The following is a 26302-nucleotide window of genomic DNA, read 5'->3' as shown; positions in this document are numbered from 1 at the left end:
AGTTGTTTAACTAACCTCTTCTTCCTGGTTTGGTGGTCTGTAGTAGATCCCCTACCATGACACCACCCTTGTTTTTTACCCATTTTATCCCAACCCAGAGACTTTTTCAAAAAGTCTATTTCAACCTCAGTCCAAGTGTATATATCTTTAATATAAAAGGTAACACCTCCTCCCTTTTTCTCCTGCCTGCCCTTCCTGAGCAAGATGTACCCTTCTGTACAAATATTTCAGTCATGCGTATTATTCCACCAAGTCTCCATGATGCCAATTATGTCATAGTTGTGTTTGTTTACTAGCATTTTAAGTTCTTCCTGCTTATTCTCCATACTTCGCGCATTAGTTTACAGACATCTAAGATACTGATTTGATTCTCTCCCCTCCCCGCCTCCCCAGTTCTGTGTTGTCCTTCCATTATTTCTGCTAAAATAGTCCATGCTCCCCCAGATTCCGACCCTTCTCCTAGGTCTCCATGTTTTTGACTTAGCTGTGGGCTTTGGTCACGTGCCTCTGTCGAACCTAGTGTAAAGCCCTCCTTGTTGGTTAGCCAGTCTGTAGCCAAATATGCTCTTCCCCTTCCTCAATAGGTGGTCTCCATCTCTGTTTAACAGTCCTTCTTCCTGAAACAGCATCCTGTGGTCAAGGAAGCCGAAGCCCTCCTGGCGACGCCATCCTCACAGCCAGGCATTCTCCTCCAGGATGCATCTGTCTCTGCCGAGGCCCCTACCCTTGACTGGAAGAACTGAAGAGAACACCACCTGCACACCCAACTCCCTCACCCTTACTCCCAGAGCCCTGTAGTCACTTCTGATCTGCTGAGGGTCATACCTCGCAGTATCATTAGTGCCTGCATGGATGAGTAGCATGGGATAGTAGTCAGAGGGTTGGATGATCCTCAACAATCCCTCCGTAACGTCTCGGATACGAGTCTCTGGCAGGCAGCATACCTCCTGGGATGCAATATCAGGGTGAGAGATGGGTGCCTCCGTCCCCCTCAGAAGAGAGTCTCCAACCACCACGACCCTGTGTTTCCTCCTGGGAGTGGTGGCTGTGATCCTTCCAGCATTGGGGATACATGGCTTCTCCTCTTCACCTTTGGGAGTGATTCCTCATCACTAGTTGCTGGGGCAGCCTAACGGTTCTCCATCACCATGGTAGGTGGGTTGGGAATAGGGGTGGAACACTGCCTGCTGTCAGAAGTAAACAGCAGCCAGTGTCCTCTCTGTACGAGAGCCATATCCTCCTCTCCCAGTGGCATGAGAGTTGTCTTCTCTACCTTGTTAGTGTCCTCAGCCTTGGAAGTCTTTAGATGAATACTGTCAATGAATTCCTCATGCGCACAGATGCTCCTCAGCCTTGCCACCTCCTCCTGTAGCTCTCCCACCTGCTTCCTGAGAGATTCCACCAGTAGGCACCTCTCACACTGGATGGTCCCCCCAGCCTGGCTTTCTGAGAGTGGAAAATGCAGGCCACAGTCTCTGCAAATCTACACCAGGATCTGCGTAGAGGCATCCATGGTTAGGTTCTCTGTCTGGATGCAGGCGCAGGTGGAGGAGACAGGAGCAGCACTGGCACTGGCCATGCTGCCCTTCCTAACCATAGCAATTCTATTATGTCTCTCTCTCACAAACTCCCTCCCTCAAACTCTTCTATTTACGGTTCCCTGTTCACTGGCTCCTCTTGGTTGCTTAGCCTCTGGCATTTAACAACGAGGAGTACTTGTGGAACCTTAGAAACTAACAAATATATTTGGGCATAAGCTTTTGTGGGCTAAAACCCAGTTCATCAGATGCATGGAGTGGGAAAAAAACAGTAGGCAGGTATATATACACAGTATATGAGAAGATGGGAGTTGCCTTACCAAGTGTGGGGAGGTCAGTGCTAATGAGACAATTCAATTAAAGTGGAAGTGGACTATCCTCAACAGTAGAATACCAAAGGAGGAAAAATCACTGTCGTAGTGATAATAAGGCCAAAGTAAACAGGGTGGCCCATTTCAAACAATTGACTACCAGTCTTTATTCAGGCCTAATTTGATGGTGGCCAGTTTTCAAATTAATTCCAGTTCTGCAGTTTCTCGTTGGAATCTGTTTTTGAAGGTTTTTTTGTTGAATAATTGCCACTTTTAAGTCTGTTGTTGAGTGTTCAGGGAGACTGAAGTGTTCTCCGACTGGTTTTTGAATGTTACAATTCTTGATGTCTGATTTGTGTCCATTTATTCTTTTGCATAGAGACAGGGAGTGGATGGGTCACTACAAAAAACTAATTTCACCCTATTGTTACTCACACCTTCTTGTCAATTGTTTGAAATGGGCCACCCTGTTTACTTTGGCCTCATTACCAATGCAAAAGTGATTTTTCCTCCCTTGGTATTCTATTGCTGAGAATAGCCAACTCCACTTTTTCAATTGTCTCATTAGCATTGACCCTCCACTTAGTAAGGCATCTTTTCATGTACTGTGTGTATATACCTGCCTACTGTTTTTTTCAGCTCCATGCATTTGATGAAGTGAGTTTTAGCCCACGAAAGCTTATGCCCAAGTAAATGTGTTAGTCTCTAAGGTGCCACAAGTGCTCCTCATTGTTTTGCTATTAGAGATTAACACGGCTACCATGCTGAAACCTGTTGCTTTTAAGGCCTTCCCTCCTAGGTCAGCCCTACCCCCTCGTTAATCACACAGGGGGAGGGTGATCACAAGGCTGATTGAGGTTGATCAAGAGAACAAAGGCTCCAACAGTCCTCAAACACACAATCCCAGTTGACCCTGTAACTTAAATAACCTGATAGAAAAAGAAAAACACAAAGAGTCAAACAAAGTCACTCACCCCAAGGTTAGTACTTGCACCTTGTTTGTTCAGCAGGGGGATCTCCTTCACCCTCTCTCAAACGCCCCTGTTTGCGGTCCCCTGTTCGCTAGCTCACAAAGTCATCAAGTTTCACAAACCTTTTGGTGGGATTTTCAAAAGTGCCTGTGTGATTTAAGAATACACATAACTCTAAGAGGGACTTATGCTCCTAAATCACTCATGTGCTTTTGAAAATCCCACCTTTTATTTTTAAATCTACTTTCCTTAATACATATAGTTACATTAAGTATCTCCCAATTCTTTCCAGGGTGTAAATATATAACAACATTTCACTTGTATATAGTTATGTTCTTTTTGATGTTTGCTCTTTAGGTAATGATTCTGACGTTGACCTTGACAGGAAGGAAGATGAGCGAGAAAAAACTCCGAAGAGGCCACGGATTCAGAAAACTGAGAAAACTCTATCCACAAAGGAAGGCGACCAGATTTCAGGAGCTAAAAATCCTATTATAAGTGTGGTTTTGACAGCACATGAAGCTATTCCAGGTAACCATAATTATTCACTATATAATCAGATTGTTCTTAGTTCACGGGTATTACTTAATGCTCACAAAATATAAATAAAGTAATTGGAATAAGATTAATAAATGTTCAGAATATTTGTGATCTGAAAATCAGCAATATTTAGCATCCTTTGGTCATCTCCTTACAAAGGCTCTCTCTTCTTCTGGCAGTTACATAACATTCAAAGCTGTCCTCATCTTTCTTTAAAGGTCTGATGTAAAGGTATGAAAAGGAGTTTGAGGACTTAGGAAAAATAACTGAGTTTATATAGAGTAATAAAAGTATGTAAAGGATATTAAAGAAGGAGCTGAAGATATGAATGATAAATCAATAGAAGAGTAGAAAATCATTCTTTTTTCCTTTAATAACGGCATCATATTTTTAGGACCTGATTTATGTGTACAGCTAGCTACCTTAAATGTGAGTGCAAATCAGGTATTTGCAAGCACAAATGATTAGTTAGGTATCTAATTGGACATTTATGCATACAGATAGTGTACACATGCAGTATATGAGTGTACAAATTAGGAGTGCAAGAACAAGTATGTTTCTGTAAATCAAGTACTTGAATTGATATTTAATTGAGTATTTTATGGCTGTGTGCAAAGTACTTTGCAGTTTTATAGTAATCTTTTCATCACAGGATTTCAGACTTCTTTACAAATGTTAATTATTGACTCCGTACAACCAAGCATAGGCATTTGTTTATTTGTTTGGGCCGTTTTCAGTGGGTTACAAGGCTAGTCTGTAAGGGCAGTGTGATAGCCAACACCTGTCTATCCTCACAGATCTGTGGGGATCAGGTAACATCTTCATGAAATGCCCATCCTCTAGCCATTGCAATGACAGTGGGAATGGACTACTAGTTAGAAATTTGTACAGCTGTGCAAGTGTGGGAATGGATATGAATAGTACCCTACCAAATTTGCAGTCCATTTTGGTCTATTTCACGGTCATAGGATTTTAAAAATCTTAAATTTCATGATTTCAGCTATTTAAATCTGAAATTTCATGGTGTAATTGTAAGGGTCCTGATCCAACAAGGAGTTGCGGGGGGGAATGGTCGTGGTATTGCCACCCTGACTTCTGCATTGCTGCTTGTGACAGTGCTACCTTCAGAGCTGGGCAGCTGGCAGAGCGGTGGCAGCGGCAGACCAGAAGGATGGCACGGTATGATATTGCCACTCTTTCTTTAGTGCTGCTGTGTGCAGAGCTGGGCCATCAATCAGCAGCCACCAAACTCTGGCCACCCAGCTCTGAAGGCAGCAGCACGGAAGTAAGGGTCGCATGGTATGGTATTGGTACCCTTACTTCTGCACTGCTGCTGGTGGCGGTGCTACCTTCAGAGCTGGGCAGCTGGAGAGCTTCTTCTGCACTGCTGCCAACAGAGCTGGACCCTCAGTCAGCAGCCGCCGCTCTCTGGCTGCCCAGCTCTGAAGGCAGTGCAGAAGTAAGGGTGGCAATACTGCAGCCCCCCTAAAATAAACCCCCCTTCAACTCCATTTTTGGATCAGGACCCCCTATTTGAGAAACCCTGGTCTCCCCCATGAAATCTATGTAGTATAGGGTAAAAGCACACAAAAGACCAGATTTTATGGCAAGAGACAAGATTTCACGTTCCGTGAAGCATTTTTCATGGCCGTGAATTTGGTAGGGCCCTAGATATGAATATTAGGATTGTGTGCATATGTGGTACTGTGTACATGCTTCGGGGTGTATGAGAGTATAGGATATATGGGAGAGCGAGAATCTAGGGATAAGGAAGACTAGGAAGGGAAAGTAGTGTTGCTGAATTATGATTTTATTGCAAGTATCAACATATTTGTCATTTTTCTTCATGACCCAGCTTCTATAGTGAAGTGATTGTTTGTGAGAATTTTGGGGGGAGAAGGGCTGGTGGTGGTTTTTTTTGGTTTCTTTTGTTTTTTTTTGTTTTTTAAAGTAATTTTTAGGCTTTGTGTTTGCAGAGAAAACCCTGAAAAGGTGACACAAATATACCCTAAGGGCTCAGAAGCCAGAGGCAAATAAAACAAACCTCATATTTCGTTATTTTTAAGCCAAATTTGTATTTTGAGGTCTGACTACTGATTTTTTAAGGTTTGCAGTTGGCAGTATTTTAAGTATGAAAAAATTAGTAGGAGTGCAGCAGTAAAGAGAAGTGAAAGGAAAAGAAAGTGTACTTAAAAAGATGAAAGCAATGATACTCAATGTAGAAGGAACGGAAAGAGGGACAAAAAAGGGAAGAGGTAAGTAAGAAAAGCAAGAGTGACTGACCGTTTTATTTTTGTTTGATGAACTTTAATGCCAACATTTTACAGTAAATAAAAAGGCAAACATAAATAGTCCTTTGAATGATCCATAAAATTTTAACATAACTTGCTTCAACTTACCCGAGATGTTTGTGTATAATATCCCGTAAGTAGAAAGAGCTCAATAAATTGAAAGGAGTTATGGTAATATATTATTCTTAAGAGAGATTTGAAGGCATCATTTACATGAATGAGAATTAGCATTTAGCATAGAAGTTCCCAGCTATAATATATGTAATAAAAATAGAATCAATGCCATTGGAGGCAATTTTTTATTATTATCCTCGCTCATGATCCGCACTCATTATTATGCCTCACTCGTGATCTCATGATAGAACTCTCAAATGTGTCTCAAACATTTGAGAGTTCTATCCTGAGATCACGAGTGAGGCTTCAACTTAGAAATCGCTGTCAGCACCGGGTTGCGGGGAGGGATAGCTCAGTGGCTTGAGCATTGGGTTGTGAGTTCAGTCTTTGAGGGGGCCATTTAGGGAACTGGGGCAAAAATCTGTCTGGAGATTGGTCCTGCTTTGAGCAGGGGGTTGGACTAAATGACCTCCTGAGGTCCCTTCCAACCCTGATGTTCTATGCTTCTATGACTCTAACTGTCAGCATTTGGGAGTTTTGGCAGATATTAGAAAAGTATTACAGCTGTTACATTCACAGGAATTTTGACTTTATTTTTCTTACAGTGCATTACATTCATAGTCTTTCCTGCTATATTTTACTCCTGAGGGAATTATGTGCCAAAAAAATTATGCGCACAATATTTTAAAATTCTGCAAAATTCTGCAAATGTTATTTGTCAATAAATAAATGTGGCTCCAGCATGGCAGTGGGGAGCAGAGGCCACTAGCTGCACTGAGGTGGGAGATCACCCTGAAGCCCTCACTTTTCCCAGTACAGGGACTCAGCAGTGAGCCTGCACCTGACCCTGACGCAGTACAAGAACTGGGTCTGCCCCAGAAACACCCAGGTGCACCAGGTGTGGGTAGGCAGGCTCAGCCCAGCAGGATCCAAGTGTGGAGGGGCTTAATGTGGCAGGATCCAGATGTGGGGTGATAGGTTTCTCTGTGGGGCAGTCTGGGTGTGAACAGCTCAGTGGGAGATCTGGATGCACGGAGGCTCTTTGGGCGGTTCCGAGTGCAGGGGCAATGGGACTCTGCAGGGGATCCGGATGATGGTGGTTGGGTTCAGCGGGGGATCTGGGTGTAGGGAGACAGGGCTTGGCAGGGGCATCTGGGTGTGGGAGCTTGCGGCGGGTCCGGGTGCTGGGGGTGTGTGGCTTGATGGGGTGGGGGTCCAGGTGCAACTGATTAGGGCTCAGTGGAGTGGGGGTCTGGGTGTGGGGGGGCTTGTCAGATTGGTCCAGGTATAGGGAGGTAGGGTTTGTCAGGGTGAGAGTTCGATGGGCCTGCTTAATGGTGATCCCCAGCTGCTGTTGAGGGGACGCTGCATGCTGAGATCCTGCTTCCCCCCGTGATTCCTCTATCCCCTTTTCTTCGCCACCCTCCTCCCCCCGCTCCCACATTCCCATCCCACTGCCTCTCCCCCCCACCCTCTTCCCTCATTTCCCCCACCCCCCTTACCCAGTCCCACTGCAGGCACTCACTGTTCCACAGAAAATAGGAAAGCTGCCAGAACACAGAAGGGGGAGCACAACTGGCACTACGACCCAACGTTCAGCTGCAGAGTCAGCCCCCTAGCTGGGCAGCTCTGCCTTTGCAGGAGGGAGGGGGCAGTGGCTTGTTAACCCTGTGTGCCCTCCCATGCCTTGCTTCTGCTTGGGGGGCAATCCCCCCTAAGAAACTGCACACATGCCACCCCCGCGCAGCTTCCCTGCTGTTTTCTGCAGGGAAAAGTGGGAAATGTGTATGGTGCAGGGGCATTTTTTGCTGCGGCCATGCAGTCCTGCAGGATCCCCCCAGAAGTAAGTCACTGGCACGCACGTATGCTCAGTCCAGACCCCCATGTCACACAGGCACACATGCCTAGCTACCCTCTCCCATCTCTGAGGCTGCTCTAGGCACGTTGGAACAGATGTGCTGCTGGGGAAGATGCACGTGTCCCCTGACAGGTTTTTGGTATTTTGTTGCGTGGGGGACACATTAAAATGCCGGCCCTATGAATTCTGCGCCCCTGCATCAGAGGAGAATCCCCCCAGGAGTAATATTGGTCATTCATCTACCGTTTTGAGCTATTTTGATGTCTCTGAAAATTCTTAGGTCATTCCTTTTCTCATAAATTCTTTTATGTGTACACTTATCATAAAGATGGCTTTTAACACCTTTCCTTTCATTTCCTGGCGATCTTTCTTTAGTAGAAAGTTAGTTTATTGCTGCAGACTGTTGCTGAAGAATAAAGAAAAATATTTTTTCCCTCTGATTATACTAAATCAGTGGTTCTCAACCTTTCCAGACTACTGTACCCTTTCAGGAGTCAGATTTGTCTTGCGTACCCTAAGTTTCAGCTCACTTAAAAACTGCTTGCTTACTTTGTCTTTTTATGTCTTATTTTGAATCACAGCACACTGTTACTGAAAAGTATCAGAGGGTAGCCATGTTAGTCTGGATCTGTAAAAGCAGCAAAGAATCCTGTGGCACCTTATAGACTAACAGATGTTTTGGAGCATGAGCTTTCGTGGGTGAATACCCACTTCCTCAGATGCATGTAATGGAAATTAGCTGGGGGCTGTATGTGATGGCCAGTGGAGTCCTGTTGGTTTCTCTCTTGGGTTTGTCTTGCAGTAGGAGGCTTCTGGGTATACGTCTGGCTCTGTTGATCTGTTTCCTTATTTCCTCGTGCGGGTATTGTAGTTTTGAGAATGCTTGGTGGAGATTTTGTAGGTGTTGGTCTCTGTCTGAGGGGTTAGAGCAGATGCGGTTGTACCTCAGTGCTTGGCTGTAGACAATGGATCGTGTGATGTGCCCGGGGTGGAAGCTGGAGGCATGAAGGTAGGCATGGCGGTTGGTGGGTTTTCGATATAGGGTGGTGTTAATGTGACCATCACTTATTTGCACCGTGGTGTCAAGAAAGTGGACCTCCCGTGTAGATTGATCCAGGCTGAGGTTGATGGTGGGGTGGAAGCTGTTGAAATCATGGTGGAATTTTTCCAGAGTCTCCTTCCCATGGGTCCAGATGATGAAGATGTCATCAATGTAGCGTAGATAGAGAAGGGGTGTGAGTGGACGAGAGCTGAGGAAGCGTTGTTCCAAGTCGGCCATGAAGATATTGGCATATTGTGGGGCCATGCGGGTGCCCATAGCAGTGCCACTGATCTGGAGATATATATTGTCATCAAATTTGAAATAGTTGTGTGTAAGTATAAAGGCACAGAGCTCAGCAGCCAGTTGTGCTGTGGCATCATCAGGGATAGTGTTCCTGACAGCTTGTATTCCATCTGTGTGTGGGATGTTTGTGTAGAGAGCCTCTACATCCATGGTGGCTAGGATGGTGTTTTCTGGGAGGTCACCAATGCATTGTAGTTTCCTCAGGAAATCAGTGGTGTCGCGGAGATAGCTGGGAGTGCTGGTGGCATAGGGTCTGAGCAGAGAGTCCATATATCCAGATAGTCCTTCAGTGAGAGTGCCAATGCCCGAGATGATGGGGCGTCCAGGATTTCCGGGTTTGTGGATCTTGGGTAGTAGATAGAATAACCCTGGTCGGGGCTCTAGGGGTATGTTGATTTCTTCTGGTGTTAGTGTAGGGAGTGTCCTGAGTAGATGCTGTAGTTTCTTAGTGTATTCCTCAGTGGGATCTGAGGGAAGTGGCCTGTAGAATTTGGTATTGGAGAGTTGTCTGGCTGCCTCCTTTTGATAGTCAGACCTGTTCATGATGACAATGGCACCTCCTTTATCAGCCTCTTTGATGATAATGTCAGGGTGGTTTCTGAGGCTGTGGATGGCATTGCGTTCTGCACGACTTAGGTTGTGAGGCAAGCGATGTTGTTGTTCCACGATTTCTGCCTGTGCACGCCGGCGGAAGCATTCAATGTATAGGTCCAGGCTGTCATTTCGACCCTCAGGAGGAGTCCATGTGGAGTTCTTTTTCTTGTGCTGTTGGTGGGAGGGCACCCGTGTATCAGTGCACTGTTCAGTGTTGTCCTGGAAGTATTCTTTGAGTCGGAGACGGCGAAAGTAGGCTTCCAGATCGCCACAGAACTGTATCATGTTGGTGGGGGTGGCAGGGCAGAAAGAGAGTCCCCGAGATAGGACAGACTTTTCTTCTGGGCTGAGTGTGTAGTTGGATAGATTGACGATATTGCTGGGTGGGTTAGGGGTACCACTGTTGTGGCCCCATGTGGCAGGTAGGAGTTTAGACAGCTTACAGTCCTTTTTCCTTTGAAGAGAGGTGAAGTGAGTAATGTAGATCTCCTGTCTTATTCTAGTGAAGTCCGTTTGTATAGAAGTTTGGTTATTAATGAGAGTCTCCACGTTGGAGAGCTCTTTTTTGATGTTTTCCTGTTTGCTGTATAGGATGCTGATCAGGTGGTTCCTCAGTTTTTTTGATAGAGTATGACATAATCTCTCACTGTGGTCTGTGTAGTATGTAGATAACAGTGGATTTTTTACCTTTAGTCCATTTGGTATGATGTCCATCCGTTTGCATTTGGAAAGGAAGATGATATCTGTCTGTATTTGTGCAAGTTTCTTCATGAGGTTGATGGATTTCCATTCTATACGGCTAAATGCAGTGCCTTGCATGGTGTCAAGTATCAGAGGGTAGCCGTGTTAGTCTGGATCTGTAAAAGCAGCAAAGAATCCTGTGGCACCTTATAGACTAACAGAACTCCACATGGACTCCTCCTGAGGGTCGAAATGACAGCCTGGACCTATACATTGAATGCTTCCGCCGGCGTGCACAGGCAGAAATCGTGGAACAACAACATCGCTTGCCTCACAACCTAAGTCGTGCAGAACGCAATGCCATCCACAGCCTCAGAAACCACCCTGACATTATCATCAAAGAGGCTGATAAAGGAGGTGCCATTGTCATCATGAACAGGTCTGACTATCAAAAGGAGGCAGCCAGACAACTCTCCAATACCAAATTCTACAGGCCACTTCCCTCAGATCCCACTGAGGAATACACTAAGAAACTACAGCATCTACTCAGGACACTCCCTACACTAACACCAGAAGAAATCAACATACCCCTAGAGCCCCGACCAGGGTTATTCTATCTACTACCCAAGATCCACAAACCCGGAAATCCTGGACGCCCCATCATCTCGGGCATTGGCACTCTCACTGAAGGACTATCTGGATATATGGACTCTCTGCTCAGACCCTATGCCACCAGCACTCCCAGCTATCTCCGCGACACCACTGATTTCCTGAGGAAACTACAATGCATTGGTGACCTCCCAGAAAACACCATCCTAGCCACCATGGATGTAGAGGCTCTCTACACAAACATCCCACACACAGATGGAATACAAGCTGTCAGGAACACTATCCCTGATGATGCCACAGCACAACTGGCTGCTGAGCTCTGTGCCTTTATACTTACACACAACTATTTCAAATTTGATGACAATCTATATCTCCAGATCAGTGGCACTGCTATGGGCACCCGCATGGCCCCACAATATGCCAATATCTTCATGGCCGACTTGGAACAACGCTTCCTCAGCTCTCGTCCACTCACACCCCTTCTCTATCTACGCTACATTGATGACATCTTCATCATCTGGACCCATGGGAAGGAGACTCTTGAAAAATTCCACCATGATTTCAACAGCTTCCACCCCACCATCAACCTCAGCCTGGATCAATCTACACGGGAGGTCCACTTTCTTGACACCACGGTGCAAATAAGTGATGGTCACATTAACACCACCCTATATCGAAAACCCACCAACCGCCATGCCTACCTTCATGCCTCCAGCTTCCACCCCGGGCACATCACACGATCCATTGTCTACAGCCAAGCACTGAGGTACAACCGCATCTGCTCTAACCCCTCAGACAGAGACCAACACCTACAAAATCTCCACCAAGCATTCTCAAAACTACAATACCCGCACGAGGAAATAAGGAAACAGATCAACAGAGCCAGACGTATACCCAGAAGCCTCCTACTGCAAGACAAACCCAAGAGAGAAACCAACAGGACTCCACTGGCCATCACATACAGCCCCCAGCTAAAACCCCTCCAACGCATCATCAAGGATCTACAACCCATCCTGGACAATGATCCCACACTTTCACAGGCCTTGGGTGGCAGGCCAATCCTTGCCCACAGACAACCTGCCAACCTGAAACATATTCTCACCAGGAACTGCACACCACACCATAATAACTCTTGCTCAGGAACCAATCCATGCAACAAACCTCGATGCCAACTCTGCCCACATATCTACACCAGCGACACCATCACAGGACCTAACCAGATCAGCCACACCATCACTGGTTCATTCACCTGCACATCCACCAATGTAATATACGCCATCATATGCCAGCAATGCCCCTCTGCTATGTACATCGGCCAAACTGGACAGTCTCTACGGAAAAGGATAAATGGACACAAATCAGACATTAGGAATGGCAATATACAAAAACCTGTAGGAGAGCACTTCAACCTCCCTGGCCACACTATAGCAGACCTTAAGGTGGCCATCCTGCAGCAAAAAAACTTCAGGACCAGACTTCAAAGAGAAACTGCTGAGCTTCAGTTCATCTGCAAATTTGACACCATCAGCTCAGGATTGAACAAAGACTGTGAATGGCTTGCCAATTACAGAACCAGTTTCTCCTCTCTTGGTTTTCACACCTCAACTGCTAGAACAGGGCCCCATCCTCCCTGATTGAACTGACCTCGTTATCTCTAGCTTGCTTGCTAGCACACATATATATACCTGCCCCTGGATATTTCCATTACATGCATCTGAGGAAGTGGGTATTCACCCACGAAAGCTCATGCTCCAAAACATCTGTTAGTCTATAAGGTGCCACAGGATTCTTTGCTGCTGTTACTGAAAAGTTGTTTAATTATTTGGCAAAAATGAGAAAGTAAACAATAAATTGATTGGAATGTAGATATTGTTCTTACATTTCATAATTTGAGCCTATTTTTCACTTGTGAGCCTTGTCGAAAGCCAGAGCCCCAGACAGCGGGGCTGAAGCATGTAACGTAGATTCACTGGGCCCCTATAGCATGGAACCTCAAGCATTTGCCCTACTTGCCATCCTCTAATGCCAGCCCTGCACTTGCCACCCCCCCGCCCCCACACACCTGTCCCATGACCCCACTGGGAGCTGCAACCCCCAGGTTGAGAAACACTGATCTAGATGAGTTTGATGAACCCCCTGGAACACCTCTGAGTGCCCCCAGGTTGAGAAACACTGAACTAGATCATGTCAAGTTCAAGACTGTTTAAATGCTGTCACTGCAGCATTTTCATCAAGCATTAGCACTCTATAGCCACCTGTCATCTAAGCTGAGAACTTTGTATAGATACCCCTTTTTCTTTAATGTGGAGTGTTATAAAATCCTTGTTGAAGATGCCACATAAGCTTTCTATTAATTAGAAAAACGGAAACTCAAGAATTAGTAGGGTTTCACCTATAATTTTGAGAAAGTGATCATACTCAGGGTTTTTCTACACTTGAAACGCTACAGTGGCACAGCTGTAGCTCTGCAGCTGCATCACTGTAATGCCTTACTGTGCATACCACTACAGTAGTGCGGGGGGTTCTCCTGTCAACATATGTAATTGCACCTCCCTGAGAGATGGAAGAATTCTTCCATAGACCTAGCACTGTCTACACTAAGGTTAAGTTGGCTTAATACATTGCTCAGGGATGTGGATTTTTCACACCCCTGAGTGATGTAGCTGGGTCAACCTAACCTTTTAGTGTAGACCAGGCCTCAGACAGCATGTCTCCTTTTTCTTATGCAAGATGCTTTCCAAATGGTTGTACTAGCAGCTGTTCAATAAACTTTTATTGTGCACTACTTAGGTCAGGTTCAGGGACTCTGCTTTATATTGTGTGTACTGTAGATTATAGCTAAACTGATCTTCTAGAAGGATTTTCAAACCAATCAGGGGGATTCTAATTTTCCAACAAGGACAGCTAGACAAGGTTTGATTATTTTTTCTTTCATAGAATGAATTTAAAGCTCAGGAAAGGTAATGGATTGACAGCCTTAGAAACTTGAAAGCTTATATTAACCCGCAGAATAAGTATAGCTTGAGCAGCAGCATTGCAAACACCTCTTCCCATGGCACTGAAGGACCTTATTTGTTAGTTGGAGGGACCCCATACTCCCAGAGGTGAGAGGGAAGGTTAATCAGTCCTTGACCTCTGATTAAACTGACTAGTAGGCATTTGTTGTTATTAACATATCTCCACTAGAAATTGCACTGACCATACACAGTTATGCTTTCAGTTAAAAGCATTTACTCTTAAACGTGACTGACTGGTGTTTTTCTTTGATAGTGTGTACGAATGTGTTAATGGCCACTGCTGGGTAAATACAGGGTCAAATTCTCAGTGTTCTATTTTCTGTTAATTTCATTTTCCCCTCCAGTATGAAGTGGCATTGTAGCGAGTTGGTCACCCGCTCCTGCCTTAAAAGGCATAAAACAGCCCGGGGAGAGGGCTGTGGCAGAGAAGGAAAAGCTAGGTTGATTGAGGGAAGCAGCCACAGCTGGTGCCACGCCCCAATCAGGCCACAGCTGGTCCTATAAGAAGGCTGGGGCCAGAAGCCAGAGAGAGACTCCCTCTAGCTTCTGAGAGGGAGGGACCTGGCTGCAGGGACCTGAGCACAGTACCTGAGTGGAGCAGGACTGGGGAAAGGCAGAGGAGCCAGGGAGGCTCCAGCCTGGAAATCCCAAGACTGCTGCCTAGCACAAGGCCAACGAGTACTGGGGGTTGCAGAGGGCAGCCGTGGGGTAGGCAAAGGCAGCAGGTCCAAACCCAACCTTAGTGGTGACGAGTAAGCTAGGTGATGACTGGCAGTAGCCTTATACTGAGGCAAGGTGGGGATAGTGAGTGGGGGTTCCCTGGGAAGGGGAGACCCTGAGACTGAGGAGTGTATGGCCAGGGGGAAGCACTCTTGATAACGGGGCACCAGGTCTGGGAAGGACATGGGGGCCAAGTGGCAGCAGGACACCAGCCTGCAGAGGGCTCTCCAGAGGCTGGACGAGCTAATTCCTGGAAAAGACCAGCAGGAGGTGCGGCAAGGGTGAGTCCCACATTGCTACAGGCATGTATAGTTCCTCTGGCCACTACTAATGCTGGGCCCTGTAGGCTTAGTGTGTCCATCTTCTATGCCTATGGGTTGGTTTTTTTTATTTTAGTAATCTGGATCTGAAACTGACAACATAGTTTCAGTCTGTTAGGCTGATGGTAGAAAGCACCTTCAGCACAAGGGACTATCTGACTTACAGGTCACAGGAAAGATATCTAAACAGAGAAGGTAACTTTCATGCTTGGCAACTCATTGGATTACCCCACACTGTCTAAAAGTCCCCATCACCATTGAAAACAAGAACTGCTAGCCAAACAAAACGGTAATGTAGTATTCAAGAAATTGGCTACAGTAGATATATCCCGTGTCAGGAATTACAATATTACTAACAGCATATCCCAGCAGTCAAAATCTGTCTAGAACCAAGAATACGATGTCTGACAGGAACTATCTATAAAGTAAAAAGATAACAAATTCATACTCTCTATTCCCTACTTGATCTCTGTTCCAATTGGTTTGAGAAGCCATAAGACAAGAAAATCCCAAATCAGGAAAGGCCACAGCCACTTGTTTAGAGGTTTGCTACATGACCATACAATACCAATCCTTCACACCCACCCAGGCAAAGGAAACCGGGACCAAACTGTCTGTACTGGGCTATCTTGATTATCACTTCAAAAGTTTTTTCTTACTTAATTGGCCTTTCTTAGTTGATAAGACAACTCCCACCTTTTCATGCTCTCTGTATGTGTATATATATCTCCTCAATATATATTCCATTCTGTGTGTCCGAAGAAGTGGGCTGTAGCCCACGAAAGCATATGCTCAAATAAATTTGTTAGTCTCTAAGGTGCCACAAGTACTCCTGTTCTTTTTAGGAGCCAACCTCAATGGTCTGTTTGAAATTACAAAACATGTCAGAGCCGTAGCAGAATCATTTTAGATGAAGGATGCCTGTGGAATTCTCTATCACAGAAGATCAGGATGAACTCAAATCTTGTCTCTGTTAGAAACCAGTCCACACACTTGCTATTTATGTTAGACTTTTCTCAAAAGATCTTGTGACACTGGCTGGCAAGATGGAGAAGGGGTAAATAAAATCTCAGAATCTAAAATCCTTTCTGAGGTTGAAGCAGAGAATATAGCCCTACTAGACTTCCAATGAAGATTAAACTTCCTGTATTTGGAACCAAGATACTATACTGATTAGTGCAGTTAACCAGCATCTGCTCAATAACTGCAAGAAATCAGCGAATATATGATGGTTCAGCTGAGAGACAGGAATGTTGAAATTTTTTATGTAATGCCAATTTTTTTTCTTAAATGGTAAGCATATATAAAATATGTTTGATTGTCTGTCATTCTACTTTCTTCATATGCTGCTTTTATTTGATCGTAAGGTGTTTGGGATTAGGATTGTGGCAAACATGGAGCTGCTATATAATAATCTAAAAGAGTACTGAGATATAATAATTTTTGAACACTTTATATGACCTGGTCAGTGTGGTGAAGTTCTTGTATATCTGGTTATAGACTTTTCTATATGAATTTATTAATCTAGCTCAGGGGTTGGCAACTTTTCAGAAGTTGTCAAGTATAATTCCCAATTCTGGACCTTAGCGTCCAACATATGGGTACTAGCATGAATTCCCCTAAGCTTAATTACCGGCTTAGATCTGATAGGCTGACACCAATCAGGAATTTTTAGGGCCTGATACCCTCTGGTCCCCCCAAAACCTTCCCAGGGGACCCTATCATAAACCTTATCCCAGATTTGGACCTTAGCGTCAAAAATATGGGGGTTAGCATGAAAACCTCCAAGCTTAGTTACCAGCTTGGACCTGGTACTTGCTGCCACCACCCAAAAAATTAGAGTGTTTTGGGGCACTCTGGTCCCCCTGAAAAACCTTCCCTGGGGACCCCAAGACCCAAATCCCTTGAGTCTCACAACAAAGGGAAATAATCCTTTTTCCCTTCCCCCCTCCAGGTGCTCCTGGAGAGTTACACAGACACAAGCTCTGTGAATCCAAACAGAGTGACTCCCCCTCTCCGTTTCCAGTTCTGGAAACAAAAGCACTTTCCTCTTCACCCAGAGGGAATGCCAAATCAGGCTAGCAAATCCAACACACACAGATCTCCCCCTGATTTCTTCCTCCCACCAATTCCCTGGTGAGTGCAGACTCAATTTTCCTGAAGTAAAGAAAAACTCCAACAGGTCTTAAAAGAAAGCTTTATATAAAAAAGAAAGAAAAATACATACAAATGGTCTTTCTGTATTAAGGTGACAAAATACAGGGTTAATTGCTTAAAAGAAATATGAATAAACAGCCTTATTCAAAAAGAATACAAATTAAAGCACTCCAGCACTTATATTCATGCAAATACCAAAGAAAAGAAACCATATAACTTACTATCTGATCTCTTTGTCCTTACACTTAGAAACAGAAGATTAGAAAGTAAAACTACTTCTCCAAAGCTCAGAGACAGCAGGCAGACAGAAAACAAAGACCTCAGACACAAAATTCCCTCCACCCAAAGTTGAAAAAATCCGGTTTTCTGATTGGTTCTCTGGTCAGGTGCTTCAGGTGAAAGAGACATTAACTCTTAGGTATCTGTTTATGACACGCCCCCCAAATTGCAGACAGTGGGGAAGCTCACTGGCGGCGATTTCCTTCTAGAACTTTAAAATAAACAGATTACTACAACACATGCACCTTTACATATACTACTAAGTATATAACTAACAGACTTTTACATTTTAAGAAGACTTTTTAACTACTGAATTTTGGGAAACTTTTACGGGAGAGTGCATCAGCAACTTTGTTAGAAGCTCCTGTGATGTGTTGAATTTCAAAATTAAAATTTTGGAGAGCTAAACTTTAACGAAGAAGTTTCTTGTTGTTCCCCTTGGCAGTATGAAGCCACTTTAGTGCAGCATGGTCAGTTTGTAGTTGGAACCGCCGTCCCCAAACATATGGGCGTAGCTTTTTCAGGGCGTACACAATGGCATAGCATTCCTTTTTACTGACTGACCAGTGACTTTTCCTTTTAGACAGTTTTTTACTGAGAAACACGACAGGATGGAAGTTGTGATCTGTTGCTTCCTGCATGAGCACTGCTCCTATACTACGCTTAGATGCGTCCGTGGTTACTAGGAATGGCTTGTCAAAGTCCGGGGCCCTGAGCACAGGGTCAGACATGAGCATCGCCTTAAGCTGGGTAAAGGCCTTTTGACACTCATCAGTTCACTTAACGGCATTTGGCTGGGTCTTTTTGGTCAGGTCGGTCAATGGGGCAGCGATTTGGCTGTAGTGTGGTACAGATCGCCTGTAGTATCCGGCCAAGCCTAAGAAGGATTGGACCTGTTTCTTTGACCTTGGGACAGGCCACTTTTGGATAGCATTCACCTTGGCCTGCAGGGGGTTTATGGTTCCTCGACCCACCTGGTGCCCCAGGTAAGTCACTCTGTTTTGGCCTATTTGACACTTTTTGGCCTTAACAGTTAGTCCGGCCTGCCTGATGCGCTTAAAGACCTTTTCCAGGTGTAGTAGGTGTTCGGGCCAGGAATCTGAAAAAATGGCCACATCATCGAGGTAGGCAACTGCAAATTCTCCCAGTCCAGCTAGTAGACCATCTACCAGCCTCTGGAAGGTGGCGGGTGCATTTCGAAGGCCGAAAGGAAGGACATTGAATTCATACACCCCCGCATGGGTGACGAATGCTGACCTCTCCTTGGCAGGTTCATCTAGCGGTACTTGCCAGTACCCCTTGGTTAAGTCTATTGTAGAGATGAACTGGGCACGTTCCAACTTCTCCAATAGCTAATCGGTGCGTGGCACTGGATAGTTGTTCGGATGAGTTACCGCATTTAGCTTACGGTAGTTCACGCAAAAGCGTATTTCCCCATCTGGTTTGGGTACCAGAACCACTGGAGATGCCCATGCACTGGTAGATAGGCGGATTATACCCATTTGTAGCATGTTTTGGATCTCCCGTTCTATAGCAGCTTGGGCATGAGGAGACACCCGGTAGGGTGGGGTTCTGATTGGGTGAGCATTACCTGTATCAATGGAGTGGTATGCCCGTTCAGTCCGTCCTGGGGTGGCTGAGAACAATGGGGCGAAGCTAGTGCACAGCTCCTTGATTTGTCGCCACTGCAGACGTTCCAGGGTGGTTGAGAGGTTCACTTCTTCCACGCCACCGTCTTTTTTTCCGTTATAGTAGACACCGTCAGGCCACTCAGCATCATCTCCCTGGACTGTAAACTGACAAACCTGTAAGTCTCTGGAATAGAAAGGCTTGAGAGAATTAACATGGTACACTTTAGGCTTTAGTGAGGAATTGGGAAATGCTATGAGGTAGTTTACAGTTTCCAGGCGCTCTTGGACCATGAATTGCCCTTCCCATGATGCTTCCATCTTATGGGCCTGTTGCGCCTTCAAGACCATAACCTGGTCTCCTACCTTGAAGGAACGTTCTCTGGCATGTCTGTTATACCAGGCCTTTTGCTCTTTTTGAGCATCCTTTAGGTTCTCTCTAGCAAGGGCTAAAGAGTGTCGGAGGGTGCTTTGTAGGTTGCTTACAAAGTCCAGAATGTTAGTTCCTGGAGAAGGCGTAAACCCCTCCCATTGCTGCTTTACCAACTGTAATGGTCCCTTAACCTCGTGACCATACACAAGTTCAAATGGTGAAAACCCTAAACTGGGATGTGGTACAGCCCTGTAGGCAAACAGCAACTGCTGCAACACTAGGTCCCAATTATTGGAGAATCCGTTGATGAATTTTCGTATTATGGCCCCCAAAGTTTCATTGAACCTTTCCACCAGGCCATTGGTTTGATGGTGGTACGGGGTGGCAACCAAGTGATTCACCCCATGAATTTCCCACAGTTTTTCCATGGTCCCTGCCAAGAAATTAGACCCTGAATCTGTAAGGATGTCGGAGGGCCAACCTACCCTGGCAAAGATGTCTGTTAGGGCCAGGCACACAGAGTTAGCCCTGGTGTTGCCTAGAGCTACTGCCTCCGGCCATCGGGTAGCAAAGTCCACTAAAGTCAGTATGTACTGCTTTCCTCTGGGCGTCTTTTTTGGGAAAGGGCCCAGAATGTCCACAGCTACTCGCTGAAATGGGACCTCAATTATGGGGAGTGGCTGGAGAGGGGCCTTGACCTGGTCTTGAGGCTTTCCCACTCTTTGGCATACCTTACAAGACCGGACATACTTGGCAACGTCCTTGCCCATCCCCTCCCAGTGGAAGGACTTCCCCAACCGGTCCTTGGTTCTGTTTACCCCAGCATGGCCACTGGGATGATCATGGGCTAAGCTTAAGAGCTTCCCCCGGTACTTAGTTGGAACCACCAACTGTTTTTGCGGCTGCCATTCTTCCCGGTGTCCACCAGAAAGAATTTCCTTGTATAAAAGTCCTTGGTTTATAACAAACCGGGATTGATTAGAAGAGCTGAGAGGCAGTGGGGTGCTCCGTGCCGCCGCCCAAGCTTTCTGAAGGCTGTCATCTGCTTCCTGCTCAGTCTGGAACTGTTCCCTTGAGGCTGGGGTCACCAGTTCTTTCTCAGACTGTGGACTTGGGCTTGGTCCCTCTGGAAGCAATGTAGGTGATGGGGTTGTTTCTGGTGCTGGTGAACCGCTTTCCGCTGGTGCACCTGAGGTTATTTCAGGCTCTGGCTGAGCCTTTTGGGTATGGCTGTCTGTTGCTTCTGCCAGTTTTGGCTCGCTGGCGCCCTCTGGCTTTGAGTTTGAAGATGTGGTTGCACTTGCTGGTGCTGGTTGCTGTTCCAGTTCTGGGCCGGGGACTGGAGGTGTTGTGGCTGTTTCAGTGGTTGGCATGGAATCCGGGTCCACTACCTCTGTCTGGGTCTCTGGTAACCCAGACGGGGCATCTGTGGACGGTTCAGGAACAGGAATGGGTCTGGAAGCTTGCCTGGTTTGGCTACGTGTAACCATTCCCACTCTCTTGGCCCGCCTCACCTGGTTGGCCAAGTCTTCCCCCAGTAGCATGGGGATAGGATAATTGTCATAGACTGCAAAAGTCCACATTCCTGACCAGCCTTTGTACTGGACAGGCAGTTGAGCTGTAGGCAAGTCTACAGCTTGTGACATGAAGGGGTAAATTGTCACGTGGGCCTTTGGGTTGATGAATTTGGGGTCAACGAAGGATTGGTGGATAGCTGACACTTGTGCCCCCGTGTCTCTCCACGCAGTAACCTTCTTTCTGCCCACTCTCAAATTTTCCCTTCGCTCCAAGGGTATTTGAGAGGCATCTGGGCCTGGGGATCTTTGGGGTGATGGTGGTGTAATGAATTGCACTCGCATGGTGTTGTTTGGACAGTTGGCCTTGATATGTCCCAGTTCATTACACTTAAAGCATCTTCCATCTGATGGGTCACTGGGCCGAGGTGAGTTACTGGAGACTGGTGAGGTGTAAGAGTAGGGTGTCTGTGGCTTTACTTGGGTGGTATGTGGGGTCTTTGGCTGTCCTCGGTTGTAGGGTTTATGGTCGGTGTGCCCCCTGGGGTAATCGTTCCCCTTGACAGTAGCTTTCTTGCTTTCTGCCACTTCCATCCATTTGGCTCCAATCTCCCCCGCCTCAGCGAGATCTTTGGGTTTTCCATCTTGTATGTACCGTGTGATATCTTCAGGAACACCATCTAAGAACTGCTCCATTTGTATGAGGAGGTGCAGTTCTTCCAAGGTTTTAACATTGTGTCCTGATATCCAGGCCTCATAATTTTTTGCAACGTAGTAGGCGTGTTTGGGAAATGACACATCTGGTTTCCACTTTTGGGTTCTGAAGCGCCGACGGGCATGATCTGGGGTTATCCCCATTCTGTATCTGGCCTTGGTTTGAAAAAGTTTATAGTGATTCATTTGCTGCTTAGGCATTTCAGCTGCCACCTCTGCTAAAGGTCCACTGAGCTGTGACCTCAATTCTTCCATGTACTGGTCTTCGGGGATGCTGTACCCAAGACAGGCTCTTTCAAAATTTTCCAAGAAGGCCTTGGTGTCATCACCTGCCTTGTAGGTGGGAAATTTCCTGTGCTGTGGAGCAATAATTGGCGATGGGTTGTTAGGATTGGCTGGAGTCTGTTGCTTAGCCTTTTCTAATTCCATGGCCTGTTGGTGGGCTTCCCTCTGGAGTTCTATCTGTCTTCTGTGGGCTGCCTCTTCTTCTTCTTGTTTCCTTCTGTGGGCCACCTCGTTTGCAGTTGCCTACCTCGATGATGTGGCCATTTTTTCAGACTCCTGGCCCGAACACCTACTACACCTGGAAAAGGTTTTTCAGCGCATCAGGCAGGCCGCACTAACTGTTAAGGCCAAAAAGTGTCAAATAGGCCAAAACAGAGTGACTTACCTGGGGCACCAGGTGGGTCGAGGAACCATAAACCCCCTACAGGCCAAGGTGGATGCTATCCAAAAGTGGCCTGTCCCACGGTCCAAGAAGCAGGTCCAATCCTTCTTAGGCTTGGCCGAATACTACAGGCGATTTGTACCACACTACAGCCAAATCGCTGCCCCACTGACCGACCTGACCAAAAAGACCCAGCCAAATGCAGTTAAGTGGACTAATGAGTGTCAAAAGGCCTTTACCCAGCTTAAGGCAACGCTCATGTCTGACCCTGTACTCAGGGCCCCGGACTTTGACAAGCCATTCCTAGTAACCACGGATGCATCTGAGCGTGGTATAGGAGCAGTGCTCATGCAGGAAGCAACAGATCACTACTTCCATCCTGTCGTGTTTCTCAGCAAGAAACTGTCTGAGAGGGAAAGTCACTGGTCAGTCAGTGAAAAGGAATGCTGTGCCATAGTGTACGCCCTGGAAAAGCTACGCCCATGTGTTTGGGGACGGCGGTTCCAACTACAAACTGACCAAGACCCTTAACAGTCTGGTAATGGCTTCTTGCTTAACATGCAAGCCACAAACTGCCAGAGAGAGCAGAAAAAAAAATTCTCTTTGGTTCCCTTTTAAAACCAACTGTTTCTCTCTGCTTAAAAGCCCTTAGCAGAGAAAAGAAAAATATAATATTCCTACTGGCTTCTGGATTCTGTCTGTCATCCCACCGCTGCTACTCATATCATAAACCTTATCCCAGATTTGGACCTTAGCGTCAAAAATATGGGGGTTAGCATGAAAACCTCCAATGTTAGTTACCAGCTTGGACCTGGTACTTGCTGCCACCACCCAAAAAATTAGAGTGTTTTGGGGCACTCTGGTCCCCCTGAAAAACCTTCCCTGGGGACCCCAAGACCCAAATCCCTTGAGTCTCACAACAAAGGGAAATAATCCTTTTTCCCTTCCCCCCTCCAGGTGCTCCTGGAGAGATACACAGACACAAGCTCTGTGAATCCAAACAGAGTGACTCCCCCTCTCCGTTTCCAGTCCTGGAAACAAAAGCACTTTCCTCTTCACCCAGAGGGAATGCCAAATCAGGCTAGCAAATCCAACACACACAGATCTCCCCCTGATTTCTTCCTCCCACCAATTCCCTGGTGAGTGCAGACTCAATTTTCCTGAAGTAAAAAAAAAACTCCAACAGGTCTTAAAAAAAAAGCTTTATATAAAAAAGAAAGAAAAATACATACAAATGGTCTTTCTGTATTAGGGTGACAAAATACAGGGTTAATTGCTTAAAAGAAATATGAATAAACAGCCTTATTCAAAAAGAATACAAATTAAAGCACTCCAGCACTTATATTCATGCAAATACCAAAGAAAAAAAACCATATAACTTACTATCTGATCTCTTTGTCCTTACACTTAGAAACAAAAGATTAGAAAACAGAAACTACTTCTCCAAATCTCAGAAAAAGCAGGCAGACAGACAAAGACTCAGACACAACTTCCCTCCACCCAGAGTTGAAAAAATCCGGTTTCCTGATTGGTCCTCTGGTCAGGTGCTTCAGGTGAAAGACACATTAACCCTTAGCTATCTGTTTATGACAGACCCCAGGACCCAGATTCCTTGAGTCTCACAACAAAGGGAAATAAGCCATTCCCTTCCCCCTCCCTTCTTCCTCCCAGCTCCTTCCCACCCTGGGAATACTAGGAGATCGCCTGATTGAACTTTTTGAATCACCACACCGAGAGGAGTGTTACCTTCCCCCTCACCCAGAGGCAATACAAGCTGCGTGAATATAACACAAAGAGAAAATGTATCCTTCCCTTCTCCCCACCAGTTTCCTGGTGAGTACAGACACAATTTCCTTGAAGCTTAACTAAGAGAAGAAAAAAAAATCAAACAGGTCTTAAAAAGCAAAACTCTTAATAAAAAAGAAAGAAAAAAGTAAAAGGTTTATCTCTGCACTTTAGATGGTAAACAGTTACAGGGTCTTTCAACTTATAAACAATAGAAAGAAACTTTCTCCAGCAGAAACACCATTTAAGCTACTTCCAGCAAGTACACATATGCAAATGGAAAAAAAAAATTAAAAGACTATGACCGCCTTTTCTCACTTACAATTCTGAATAGATAAGAGACTGTAGCAGGGAGATTGGCAGAAACCTGGTTGCATCTCTAGTCCCGTCCAGGACCCAGAGAGAACAAAGCCAAACCCAAAACCCACAAATAAAGGCTTCCCTCCCATGAGATTTGAAAGTATCTTGTCTTCTGAATGGTCCTGTGGTCAGGTGTTTGGGGTCCCTGTTTTGTTAACCCTTTACAGGTAAGAGAGACATTAACCCTTAACTATCTGTTTATGACAGAAGTGGTGTGCCGAGTCTTCATTTATTCACTCTAATTTAAGGTTTTGCATGCCGGTCATACATTTTAATGTTTTTTAGAAGGTCTCTCTCTACAAGTCTATATATTATATAACTAAACTAGTGTTGTATTGTAAAATAAACAAGGTTTTCAAAATGTTTAAGAAGCTTCATTTAAAATTAAATTAAAATGTTGATCTTACGCCACCGACCCACTCAGCCCGCTGCTGGTCTGGGGTTCTGTTCACCTAGGCCGGGACCCGGGCTGAGTGGGGCCTGCGACCGGGTCCCCAGCTGGGAAGGATCTGGCAGCCAGAACCCCAGACCGGCAGCGGGCAGCGGCTCCGCCCACTGCCGCTCAGGGGTTTCATCCTCCGGCTCCTGCCAGCCGGGATCCCGGCTCCCGGACCCACTCAGCCCAGTGCCGGTCTGGGGTCCCGGCCCTGCCCAGATACAGTGGGTACCTACCTTCTCCCTGGTTCTGGCCCATTCTCTTCCTCTCTCTGCACTGAGCTGAGAGTTGGAGTGGACCGAGCACAGGACTGGGGGTGAAGGGTCTGGCCAGGAGCTAGAATGAAGGAGGGAGCTCAGGAGGTTTGGGTGTGGGGGCACTTACCTGGGCAGCTCCCATGTGGTGTGGGGGTGCAGGGGCTCCCATTTGGTGCTCAGGGTGGGGTTGGGGATGTGCAGGGTGCATGAGATGTGGGGGGGCTGGGGATGTGGGGGGTGCAAGAGTCAGGGCAGAGGGCTGGGGGCATGTGAAGGGGGTGCAGGTGTCAGGGTAGGGGGGCTGGGTATATGTGTGGGGGGGTTGCCAGTCAGGACTCCTTCACCCACCCCCCATGACCCCAGCCAACAGAGGGCTGGGTGGTACAGCGCTCAGGGCAGGGGCCTGGGAGTGTGTGGGGGTGCAGGGCTCAGGGCTGACAGCTGAGTGTGTGTGGGGGGGGGTCAGGGCTCAGGGCAGAGAGGTGGGTGACTGCTCCCCCAGAACCCCCAACCCCCCCCACTCCTTGTCCCGAGTACCCTCTCCTGGGACCCCACCCCTTATCTAAGCCTCCCTGTCCCTTATCCCCTGACTGCCCCCCTAGAACCCTACCCCCTACCTGTCCCCTGACTGCTCCAACCCTTATCCACACCCCTGCCCCCAGACAGAACCCCCTGGACTCCCATGCCTATCTAACTGCTCCCCACCCCCTGACAGGATCCCCAGAACTCTGGACCCATACAACCTCCCTCCCTGCCTGCCCCAACCCCTCTCCACACCCCTACCTCCTGACAGCCCCCTCAGAACTCCCGACTCATCCAGCCCCCGCAGGTCCATGTCTCCTGACCACTCCCTCCAGAGACCCCTCCTCACCCTAACTGCTCCCCCATGACCCTCTTTGCTCCCTGTCCTCTGACTTCCCTGACCCCTATCCACCCCCCAAACAGACCCCGGGACTCCCATGCCCCATCCAACCCACCCTGCTCCCTGACTGCCCCCTCCAGAGACCCCCGCCCCCAACCACTCCCCAATATACCACCCCCCCATCCAACCCACCCTACTACCTGTCCCTTGACTGCCCCCATCCCTTACCCAATCCCCCCCCCCCCCGCCGGCCCCGGACCCCGACCCCTTACCATGAGGCTCCTCGCTCATCTGGAGCCCTGCTGCCGCCGCCACCCCCACACACGCAGCCCTGCTCCACCCGGCCCCTCAGAGCGCTGTG

At 46.7% G+C, this 26302-nt stretch overlaps 1 protein-coding gene across 4 annotated transcripts in view; it reads left to right on the top strand.

Annotated features, from left to right (window-relative positions):
• ZFAT (zinc finger and AT-hook domain containing) overlaps positions 1–26302 on the top strand; it is a 264317-nt gene that overhangs the window by 145010 nt on the left and 93005 nt on the right. For all 4 annotated transcript variants that reach the window (XM_050940606.1, XM_050940605.1, XM_050940604.1 and 1 more), the window contains one exon: positions 3178–3351. In XM_050940606.1, coding sequence (XP_050796563.1) covers positions 3178–3351 — 174 coding nt within the window. The remainder of the gene's footprint in view (positions 1–3177; positions 3352–26302) is intronic.

Source organism: Gopherus flavomarginatus, chromosome 2 (assembly GCF_025201925.1).
Source record: "Gopherus flavomarginatus isolate rGopFla2 chromosome 2, rGopFla2.mat.asm, whole genome shotgun sequence".
Taxonomy (NCBI): Eukaryota; Metazoa; Chordata; order Testudines; family Testudinidae; genus Gopherus; species Gopherus flavomarginatus.
This window is presented reverse-complemented; position numbering and strand designations above follow the sequence as displayed.